At 41.5% G+C, this 12065-nt stretch overlaps 1 protein-coding gene across 3 annotated transcripts in view; it reads left to right on the plus strand.

Annotated features, from left to right (window-relative positions):
• Positions 1-12065, plus strand: part of TMEM241 (transmembrane protein 241) — a 117816-nt gene that overhangs the window by 93891 nt on the left and 11860 nt on the right. For all 3 annotated transcript variants that reach the window (XR_004538349.1, XM_033933883.1, XM_033933882.1), the window contains one exon: positions 651-744. Coding sequence is in view for 2 of the 3 variants with exons in the window: in XM_033933883.1 (XP_033789774.1) it covers positions 651-744 (94 nt within the window). In the remaining variant the exon portion in view is untranslated. The remainder of the gene's footprint in view (positions 1-650; positions 745-12065) is intronic.

The raw sequence follows: 12065 nt of genomic DNA on the forward strand, positions 1-12065 counted from the left end.
CAAAGACATATACCCCCATCCACCCATCTTCAGACTATTTATTGTGCATATCCTTAGGAGGTGGACATTTCCAAATGCAATATCTTCACCTACTGAGAAATGCCTTGTCCTTCAAGGATGTGGCTCTTCTTCCCATCTATTTCCCTCTTTCTGTCATAAACTTGTTAGAGAGGCAGAAAGTTTCAGAAATGAAGCCAGAATGATGATGAGGGCCGCCCCAGAGGCCTCTGAGGGCTGCTAGTGGTCCACGTGCCTTGCATTGAAGAACACTGCAATAGAGGGTTAAGTGACTTGCCCAAAGCCACAAGGAGTACGAGATATGTTAGAACCCTGACTTCCTGGATTCTCAGCCTACACATATCAGAAGTGAATGGAACCAACTTTGCATCCAAAGCTTTAGATATTGCATCACTACAAAGTGCAGTATTTGCTTTGCTTCCACTTCTGCCTGACTAGAGACAGCCATAATGAAGTCATTTAAGATAAAATAAATTAGGCCAAAGGTTAGGTTGTATTCATATCTGCATTTTATTGTATTGTGGACTTATGTAGAGCCTTGCCTCTCTAAGATTTTGTCTGTAGAATCCTTTATTATGCTACTTTTGAATCCATTAAAATCCTCTCTTCTTTCCCCACCCCTTTTTTTGTAGTGGCATCCTGGGATTTTTCTTGATGCTGTTCACGGTGAAGCTTAAAAGCAGTCAGTCTTCAAGGCACCTTGCTGCCTGGACTCTGTTTGCAAAGGTAAGAGACTGGAAGATGTATGTGTGCATGCCTGCGATTAGACAGTGATTCTCAACCTTCTCCTGGAGGCACATCCAGCCAGTCAGGTCTTCAGGATTGCCACAATGTATTTCTGCTTTATGTAGATTTCTCATGCATATTCCTTGTGATCCTGAAGACCTGACTCACAGGGTGTTCTTCCAGGAGAGGGTTGAGAAGCACTGCTAGATGGTACTTTCACCCCTTACCCGTTAACAAGTCACAAGTGATCTGATTGGTTTCTGCCATGTCCACATGGCAAAATGTCACATGGCAAATATGGCAGCGAGCTTGAAGCAGTTTGGGAAAAATTCTATAAACAGTGGCCAAAGATAGGCATCGGGAATATCCACACTACAAAAGGTACACTGCTCGGAGTGCCCTTTTCAGAGCACTAGCTTAGCTTCGGATTTTGCACCTGTGGGTGTGGCATTTAGCTTGCTGAAATCTGGTGCAAATGCTGGCACGCAACTAATGGGAGTTTAGGGAGTAAATGGCCCTATTCTTTAACATTGCGCCTAATTTCTGGGAACGCTTCTGACCTACCATGCCCCTTTGAGTGACACACATTTTATAATATAGGGTGCAGTACTGATCGTGGAAACACAGATGATTGCCAACACCATTAACAGTTCATTAACTAATTTTTTGCGTGCAGATCTGTGATCTGCACCCAACTTTGGACAACCTATATTGAATCCAAGGGCTTGTGTCTTTCCTGCTTGAATGCTTACATTTCCTGCTTTCCTGCTTGAATGCTAACATCTCAAGAAGGAACTTGAGCTCTTTAGATTAAAATAAGATACTCCTTCTCAGTTCTATAGCTATTTCTAGTTTCTTTTTGCTTTTTCTTCTTATTTCCGCTACTTTCATATCTTGGATCCTTTATTTGAGGACTTGAGTTAATTTAAGCCATTCTTTTTTCCTTTTTTCTTGTTGTAAAATTTTTCTTTTTCTTTCAAAGTGAAATATTTTCTTTGGCTTAATTGCTTTCTGTACAAGTTATAATACTTGGTATGTAATGTAAAAATAAATTAAAAAAAGTAATGACAACAAAAAAGAAAACAAATTAGACAGAATGATTAAATGAGTACAAAGGCATAAGATGAGCATGGCTCAGATTTTTCACAAAGGAAGCTTTAAATTCCGTTATGGAAATCATTTTTATTTTGTGTTCTTCTTCACCCTTCCCCTCAGACTGACTGTAGAGTTGTTAGTCATTGCCTGCAAGAAGAAAACAGAGAGACCAGAATACCTTTGCTTTGGGGACAAGCCAAGAAATTTAAAATGCTCAACTATTCTATAGCAGTTGTTCTATGGACCCCTGGAGAGAAAGGAATAAATTTGATTTTCCATTTGGAAACTTATGTGGTGTGTGTGAGAGAGAGAGAAGAGATCATGCTGAAATTGCTATCTAGACTTAAATTTAATTCTAATCTTGGGTCATGTGGTAAACAATTCCATATACTGTGATTGGGACCAAGATAAAAAACTGCAGGATACCATGTAGGCTTAAACTGTACTGCTGCAAGTGGTGAAAAGATTCTCTGTCATAGAGCAAAATTAATTTGCTGATTACTCAAGAACACCTTTATAATATACTCTGGGCAACATAGCAGGAACATGCTGTGGAAAAACACTGATTGCCTGAGCTGAATATTGACCTGTATATATTCCTTGATGAAATCAACCTTATCCAAGGTCAATCAAAATCGTACAAGTATTCTATCTTGTGGTTTGAGCTTCAAGAGGCAGTGAGGAAGAGTTTGCAGTAATGATTTGGCATTCACTAGTCAATGCTTCCAACTGAAGAAGTGCTCCAGAAAATTCCATATTTGAAGCTCCATTATCCTGCATGCACCTGAATTTGTCCTTTACTCTTAGGCGATTTCAACATACTTGCCAACAATCTATTCTCACCTTGATCAGAATGTTGTTTCCTTCAATTGACTTAGACCTCAAACTCTTTTCTACACCCTCCCACATATTAGTGAACCTAAAGGGTAATTCTATAACTTGGCGCTTTCTTTTTGGCACCTCAGTGCAGCATGGGGAGCATCAATTCTGTAATAGCATCAGGGAACCCTGATGCCATTATAAAATACTAGCACAAATCCTGCATTGGCATGCTAGAAGAAGGCATGCCAATTTATGCCACATCAATGGCAGATGTAAATGAGCAGAAAAAAACCCAACGACGGTAACTGATTGGTGTTCTATCTCATTTATTGAATATAAAGACTCGACACGATCGTGTTTCGGCCCCAAGTGGGTCTGCCTCAGGAGTCTGAATGTATGACGAGATGATATTTGTGTGGGTACTTGGACTTCAATTGTTAATACTGTGTTTCCATATATATACACTGAATCCTTGAATCTAACGAACGGCAACCAATAATGCTCATCTGTCGCTGCCTTCGATATGCGCCGCTCTCAGTGTGACAAGCGAAAGTGGAAGTGAATTTAAAAACCACCGTTCATTAGCATCACTGATGATGTCATCAGTAACGCGACATACAGAAGACCCCGGCGAGAAGGCTGCAAAGCAGCCTGATTAGAGTGCTGCTGGCCTGACGCTGCTCTGCCGGAAGGTATTTATGGTTGTGGTTGGCGGGGTTCGGTTAGGAGGGAAGGATGAAGGGTCAGCGGGGGTTCGGCGGTTCAGCTGTGCGGCAGGGGCAGCGGCGGGTGCTCAAGGGTTCTGCTGTACAAGGGATGGGAGGGATGGAAGGAGGGAAGCTGGGCAAGGGTTTTGCTGCACAGGTGGATGGGAGGGTTGGAGGGATAGAAAGATGCTGCAAAGGGAAGGCACAAGGGGATGGGTGAGAGGGGAGGAAAGATGTTGCACATGTGGGGGAGAGAAAGGAAAGAGGAAGAATTGGGGGTGAAGGAGAGGAAGGGAGAGATGATCATGTACATGAAAAAAATAAGCCCTACCTGAAAATAAGACCTAGTGCGTTTTTTGGGCCCAAGAAACATGGTGTATATATATACAGTGGTACCTTGGATTACGAGCATAATCCATTCCAGGAGCATGCTCGTAATCCAGAATGCTCGTTTATCAAAGCGAGTTTCCCCATAGAAAATAATGGAAACTCGCTTTGATAGTTCCCCCCCCCCGATAACCGGCATCGCTCCCCCCGCTCGCAAAGGCCCCCTCGCTCCAACCGGCACCCCCCCCCTGCGCAAACCGGCCTCCCCGCCCGAACAACTTAAACTTACCCGCCCCCCCGTCTAGTACCGGCACGCAGGCACAGATCGTGCCGGTGCCTAGAAGATCTTCCAGCTTCTGCCTGCCTTGAGCATGCATCTGCGCATGCTCAAGGACTTCTAATTCTCCCTCTCGCCGAGAATTAGAAGTCCTTGAGCATGAAAAATTCTCAGCCCAACCAAGAAGTGAATGATGTGGAGGCATGAAACTTAAAAGTTATTCCACACTTTTCTTGACACTTTTTATTTCATTTCGAAAAGTATCAAGAAAAGTATGAAATAACTTGTAAGTTTCATGATTCCTCATCACTCTCTTCTTTGCTGGGCTAAGAACTTGTCAGTGGCCCCTCAGTGCAGTGCTCAGCCTTTGGTCATGTGGGAGAACTGAATATATCTGGGTAGTACTCACACACAAAACTGAGCACTACCCAGATATATTCAGTTCTCCTATATATCGGGATTGCAGCCCTAAATGTAAGTGGCTTATTTAAATGCTACAGCTGGTGTTTTAAACAAACACTTGCCATGATGTTTGAATATTGACCTGGAAATTTTTAGGACGTGATGATTGGGGGTGGGGGCAGATCCTGACCATTCACACACACAGCCAGTCTGTCCTTTAGTGGTTTTTTTTTCCCCTGAAACTGATGTTGGGTTAGCCAGTCAATAAGAAGTATTTGTATGCCACAAAACATCTATCAACTAATTAGAAAGTTTGTTTAGCATTTGTGATGATAGCAAAATCTCTCCCAAGACCTGGAAGAGTAATTTTCAAATTTCTTGAAAGATTAGGCTTGAAAAATATAGAACTCTCATTATTGCAGAATATTTGTTCTCGGGCGACAGGTGAAAGGCTGAATCTGAATCTAAAGTGGCAAGAAAATGAATGACAAATATAAATTTGATGAACTACGATGAGATGGTAAACTGATATTTTTTTATGGTTTTCCAGTAGGAAAATTAAGTTTTGAATGCTAATATAAGAACACAAAAATTGCTATACTGGGTCAGACCAAAGATCCAACAAGCCCAGCATCCTATTTTCAAAGGTGGCCCATCCAAGTCACGAGCGCCCCTTTAAAGAATATTTAAGATAATTTACTAGTTTTATTTTTAAATTTCTAGTTTTTCCCTTTTTCTCTCTATTACAATGGAGTTCCGTTTCTAATCTTTACTGATTAAATAGTAAACCGCTTTGATTTCCCAAGGGAAAGCTGTATATTAATTTACAGTAAACAAACATTTAGGCCTCCTTTTACAAAGCCGCGTTAGCGGCTTTATCGCACGCACATTTTTAGCGTGCGCTAACCCCCACGCTAGCCGAAAAACTACCGCCTGCTTAAGAGGAGGCAATAGCGGCTAGCGCGGCCGGCAAATTAGCGCGCGCTATTACGCGCATTAAACCGCTTACGCGGCTTCGTAAAAGGAGCCCTTAGAGGTAGTGTTTGTCTTTTGATGTTAACAATAAAATATTGCCTTCTCGGATCTTAGAACCTCTACTTCCGTCCCTCCCTTGCTCCCCAGTGATTATACAGCAATGCAAAGCATCCTTGTTTGTGGGGAAAAATAAAGCATTTAGCCAACATGATTTTCCTTCCAGTGCTTAGTGTGTTGGTTTTCTTCCATTACATCATCGAGGAAGCTCGGTAGGCATGCAAGAAGGCAGAATACTGAAGGCTGCTGCTATGAGGAACAGTTCAGCCAAAAAAAAAGAACAACAACCCAGTTGTCTGGTCTAGAAATTGTTTATCTATGAATAACGCTTTCCCATAGAAGTCATGAGATAGGAAATACAATTATAAGTGTTTGTAAAAGCAAGAAAAAAAAAGTTTTCTTTCCTATCATTAATTTTTGTTAAGAAAGAATGTGGCGATGGCATTTTAAATGAAATATTGCCATTTTTGTTTAAGAATACATAGCGTGAGAACAAATTCCTTGAATTTCTTTTACTATTTTTGGTGCTATGGACCACTACACCGACTGCAATGTGACAAAAGTATGTGAACAATTTTTTTATATTTCACAGGCTTTGAACGTGACTATATAAACTACTTTATGCCCTGTATTTGTTTGTTTTGCAGAATCTAGGAAGACTCCTTATTGTTCACATTCACAGGCATTGTTACTGATAAGCACTACTGGTTTAGTGGGTGTTAACGTGGGTAATGCACATTTATTGTACTATAATCACCTCTAGTTACTACCGTGTTTCCCTGAAAATAAGACACTGTCTTATATTAATTTGGGGCCCAAAAAAGGCACTAGGTCTTATTTTCGGGGATGTTTTATTTTTTTCATGTAATGATCATCTCACTTTTCCTTTCTTCCACCCCAATTCTTTCTATTTTCTTTCTTTCCCCCACATATGCAGCATCTTTCCTCCCCTCTCACCCATCTCCTTGTGCAGTATCTCCATCCCATCCCCCTGTGCAGCAGAACCCTTGTAGCTTCTATTCCTCCCTTCCTCCCATCCCCCGTGTAGCATCTGTCTATCCCCCCACCCCACCCCCGCTTGCCCAGCTCTCCCTCCCATCCGTACTGTGAGATAGGAATACCTTATAACAGCGTTGGCAGCAATCTACACAGACTGCTTCACGTCCTTCTATCTCCCGGGCGTTCCTCTGCTGCATTGCTGATGACATCATCAGTGATGCGGCAGAGGAACACCCAGGAGATAGAAGGCAGCGAAGCAGCCTGTGTAGATTGCTGCCGATGCTGTTATAAGGTATTCCTATCTTGCAGTTTGGATGGGAGGGAGAGTTGGGTGAGGGGTGGGGGGTGCGCGACGGGTGGGCAGGGGGAAGCACTGTTGCTGTCGTCGACTAGGGCTTATTTTCGGGGGTAGGGTTTATATTAAGACCTACTCCAAAAATTATGCTGGGCTTATTTTCGGAATAGGTCTTATTTTTGGGTAAACATGGTAATATTTCCCCCCCCTCCCGCTTTTACAAAACTGCAAAAGAGAATTTTAGTGCAGGCTGGCACGCTGAATGCTCTGCGCTGTTCCCGTTGTACATAGAGTTCTATGAGCATCGGGAGCAGCGCAGAGCATTCAGCGCGCTGGCCTGCGCTAAAAAATGCTTTCGCGGTTTTGTAAAAGGGAGGGGAATATGCATTAATGTAGTAACATAGTTTAGTAAGTGTGTGGCACACGCTGTTGAACTTCATTTTGTGTATAGAAACTGATGTGCAGGAATTTATTTGTAATGGGATTATTTTTATTTAACTATAACAGAGATTGTGTTCACCTTAAATTTGTGAGCTATGGCTATAATCAATCAATAACAAGAAAGAAATGGGTCTCAAATTCCATCGGAAACATCGACTCCACCAGGGAGACCATAGTCTCTCTTAGCAGGTCTGAGATATTCTCATTGGCCCAATAGCAGGAAAAAAAAACGTGAGAAGGAAAAAAACCTCCAAACTGGAGGAAAACACTTCTCAGGTCTAACAAACCCACGTATAATAACAACAGTGGACTGTAATTGGATTTTGTTAGACCTGAGAAGTGTTTTCCTCCAGTTTGGAGCTTTTTTCTTCTCACGTTTTTTCCTGCTATTGGGCCAATGAAAATAACTCAGACCTGCTAAGAGAGACTCTGGGGTCCTTTTATCAAGCTGTGATAGGTAGGGGGTTTAACGCGCGTAATACCGCAAGTTAAACCACCTGCTGCGCTAGCTGCTAACGTCTGCATTGAGCAGGCGTTAGTTTTTGAGCCGGCCGACACGCTAATCCCTGGTGGAGTTGATATTTCCGATGGAATTTGAGACCCATTTCTTTCTTGTTGTTATTGATTGATTACAGCCACAGCTCACAAATTTAAGGTGGACATGATCTCTGCCATAGTTATGTACTTAAAACGGTGCCCATCCCTCTAAAATTTGTGTGTTAGATAAAGATTATTTTTATTTATACATAATTTCAACTAGATACCACTTGAAAACAGAAAATGCAATCCATTCCAGATGAAATAAAGCAAATGGGAATAGTAGTTTACATTAACAACTCCAAAATAAAGAACTTATCCTCCACTTCTACTAAGCCGCTGTAGAGGTTTCTACTGTAGCCCAGAGTTCTAAATGCTCTGCCATGCTCCAATGCTTATAGAATTTCTTTGAACTTCGAACCATTTAGCGCCCTGGGCTGCGTTGGATACCTCCATCATGTCTTAGTAAAAGAGGGCCTTAATTGGGGGGGGGGGGGCTTAGGAGAACCTACCCCACTAACAAAACCCCAAATAAAGGACATTTCTTCCAAAGACTACTGGTAGTAAGAATATGTACCAAAAGGTGTTTTCCTCTCTGTTAGGTCCTAGCTCACACTCGCTAACACCAGCTCTTGCAGGATACACATTTCAAATCTGACATATTGTAATCACAAAATAGAAAACAAAATTATTATTTTCTGTCTTCCACTGCCTTATCCAACCTTTGTTTCTTTCCCACTGTCTATCATCTCTTTCCCTCTCCCCCATGCCCTGGGTCAAACCTCCCTATTCCCCCCCATGTAGCATCTTTCCCTTCCTCCCCTCCATTATGATGTGCAACGTTTCTTTCTCTTTCCCCATGCACCATCTCTCCCTACCCTCCACCCTATATCCAACATTTCTCCCTCTCTTCTCCATGCATGTTTCCCTCCCTTCCACGATATGCAGGATTTCCCCCTCTCACCCCTTTCTACCTCTTCTCTCCCTTCCTCTCCTCCACCTCAACAATTCTTCCTTTCTCCTCTTTTTCCCCCTACGCAGCAGCTTTCTATCTCTCTCATCCCCCTGTGCAGCATCACCTAACCGACTCTCCCACCGTGAGACCTGACATACCTCTGAGGCCTCCTAAAGCAGCAGCGGCAGTGGACGATTAGTAGCAGCATCGCTCTGAACGGGCTACACATGACCTGCCCCGCTAGGACTTCTCTCTGCCACGTCATCAGTGACATGATAGAGGGAAAGCCTCAGCAGGGCAGGCCGCAGAGGAGCCTGTTCGGAGCGATGCTACTGCTGACAACCGTCCAGCACTGCTACTGCTTTAGGAGGCCTTGGAAGTATGTCAGATTTCACCAGGAGGGTGGGGGGTGTTGGTTGCTGAATTGGTGTGTCTGATTTTCTGTCAATGAATCAAATCTATTTGAATTGATTCACCAAAGTGAATCGGTGACTATATTCAAATTGGCAAATCGGGCAGTGCTAGGAAAGACTTCCACTTATGTGTGTAATTTACTGTAAGGTACTTGAGTATCTGCCATACTTATGTACTCACACTTACACCAGATGTTTGCATAAGTACAAGCGCCTAAATGTAAGGCATGTTAATTACTGGAACAACCAGGTTTCTATAAAGAAAAGTAAGCATGTATTTTACAGAAAGAATTGGCTTCTACCGCTTACCCTCAGAGTGCCAAATTGGAGGCGTTCTGTTGTAGATTTGCTCCCCTACTAGGTGTTTGTAAGTTTTTCCAAAATAGCACAAACTTTTGTTTAATCAATATTTTTTTCCTTTTACTTGGCACTCTTCTCTGTGAATCACTTGAGGCAAACACCCCTGTGTCTTCCCTTCCTTTGTCCTATCAATGAATAGTACTGGACAGCCTCTACTTTCTCCTTCCAATTTAGCTCTTATTGCAAACCCATCGTGCATAGATCTTGTGGTTTATTTTCTTCCTATTAGCTTTCATAAAGGATTATCATGTATGATCATCATATTCCTTCCCATTCAGCTGTTATCGAGGATCAATTATGCACAGTTTTTCTAACTTCCCCATCCATCATTCTTATATTTCTGGTTTTGTCATCCTCTCTTTTATTAAGAGCCGTGATCCTTAACATCTGACTTTTATTAGGAAGTTTCCGTGAACATTTTTTCTTAGAGCTACAGCAAGCTCTTTTTAAGGAGTTCCCACATACAGCTTGTATGTGCTCTTTCACATGAGAGACAAGTAAAGCAGGGTGGAGCGAGCAGGATGCAGCTCTCTGCATAAATGTTACTAGCCAGTTAACTGTTATGAAACTAGGACGGTTTACTTTTCTCGGCCACAGAGCAGATGAGCAATTCATGAACAGCACCCATATCTCCATTCAAAGGAGCTGGAAGTTAACCTGCCACAACAATAAGGTCATATTCTTTGATGGCCCGGGCAGCTTAGGCAGAAAATAGGGTTCCCACTTTTCATTTTATAGATGAATACAGGAGCATGTCAAATTTTAGGAGACTTTGATAATGCCACTTTAAGAATCATTATGGTACCTTGTATTCCTTACCTCCAAAAGGACAGAGACAGGCAGGAATCTTATCAAAGTGATGCAGGGACCTAAATATATATACAGTATCTTGGCGAGAAGAGGATAAAGAGGGACATTATAGACACTGAGATAACTTGAAGGTATAAATAGTGCAGAAGCAAACCTTTCTGAGGAAAGAATGCACTAAAATAAGATGAGGCTTCAAGAGAGTAATCTAAGAAACAACATTAGAAAATATTTCTTCCCATAGAAGGACTGGATGCATATCTGATCTTTACAGTGGAAATGGAGACAAAAATAGTTGTATATTACAAGAAACCATGGGATAAGCTGAAAGGGTCCCTGTGGGTTCTAAATAATTGTGAAGAATACCAGAGAACCAAGGTTGCACTGCACTGGGATGACATTAGGTAGACGAGATGGGTCTACCAGTCCTTATCAAGCTGCCTGTCCTTATCAGCTGCCTTATTCTAGGCTCAAGGCTCTTGTGTATCACAGTCAGTCGTATTAAGAATTGTTTAACTTTGTTGTAAATTATACATGCTATTTGAATGTATGATTGAATGTATCTTATATGATGTAAACTACTTTGTGGAGATTTATTTTTTTTAATTTATTTAAAATTTATATTCCATTTATATCTAGATGGTTTCCCTATAAAAATACATAATATAAAATGAACATTACAAAAAGCTGTCTTCATGACATTTCTTGTCTACTTCCATCTATTACCTCTACAAATAAAAATCTTTCCTTACATGAAAGCAAATAAAATAGCTGCATTTTCAATAATTTTTATAAATTTCAATCTGTCAGTACATAGGCATAATTGCCCATCAATACATTGGTATATTAGATTAGGTGTATTGTGGAGGTGATACATTCATTGGCACCAAGGCATTGACTCAACCTTTATGATCTTCCAAAGATAGGCTGCCACAGAGAGAATAGTAAAATAGTATAGAAACATAGAAGATGACGGCAGAAAAGGGCTATAGCCCATCAAGTCTGCCCACTCTGCTTACCCACCCCCTGTCTATGCCCTAATGACCCAATTTCCTTATCTTGACCCTCGTAGGGATCCCACATGGGTATCCCATTTATTCTTAAAGTCTGGCACGCTGTCTGCCTCGATCACCTGCACTGGAAGCTTGTTCCAATGATCAACCACTCTCTCTCTCTATATGACAGAAGATTATGAGACATGATTCATCTAGGTTGCCTATTAAAATGACATGGTACTGGAGGATGGCTAATGTGATGCTGATTTTTTAAAAGGGTTCCAGAGGTGATCTGGGAAATTATAGGCTGCTGAGTCTGATGTCAGTGCTGGGCAAAATGGTAGAGACCATTATAAAGAACAAAATGACAGAACATATACATAAGCATGGAGTAATGAGAGAAAGCCATCATGGTTTTAGTCAAGGGAAATCTTGCCTCGCCAATCCACTGCATTTCTTTGAAGGGGTGAATGAATATGTGGATCAAGGTGAGCAGGTAGTTAATCATGTATTTGGATTTTCAAAAGGCATTCGACAAAGTACCTCAAGAAAGACTTCTGAGGAAATTAGAAAGTCATGGGATAGGAGGTAATGTCCTTTTTTATGGATTAAGAACTGGTTGAAAGACAGAAAACAGAGTATGTTTAAATGGTCAATATTCTCAGTGGAGAAGGGTAAATAGTGGGGTTCTATAATCACTTTAAACAATCCATCATAAGCCAAAAACTATATACACATCCAAATCAAGCTGTGAATCAATTGCTGGAATCAAAATAGCAGCATGTAATATTCATCAGAGGAGGAAAAGTCTCAGAACCCCATTAGGGAAGTGCCCTTCTTGTACTAGAGAGGGTAAA

Source organism: Geotrypetes seraphini, chromosome 2, assembly GCF_902459505.1.
Source record: "Geotrypetes seraphini chromosome 2, aGeoSer1.1, whole genome shotgun sequence".
Taxonomy (NCBI): domain Eukaryota; kingdom Metazoa; phylum Chordata; class Amphibia; order Gymnophiona; family Dermophiidae; genus Geotrypetes; species Geotrypetes seraphini.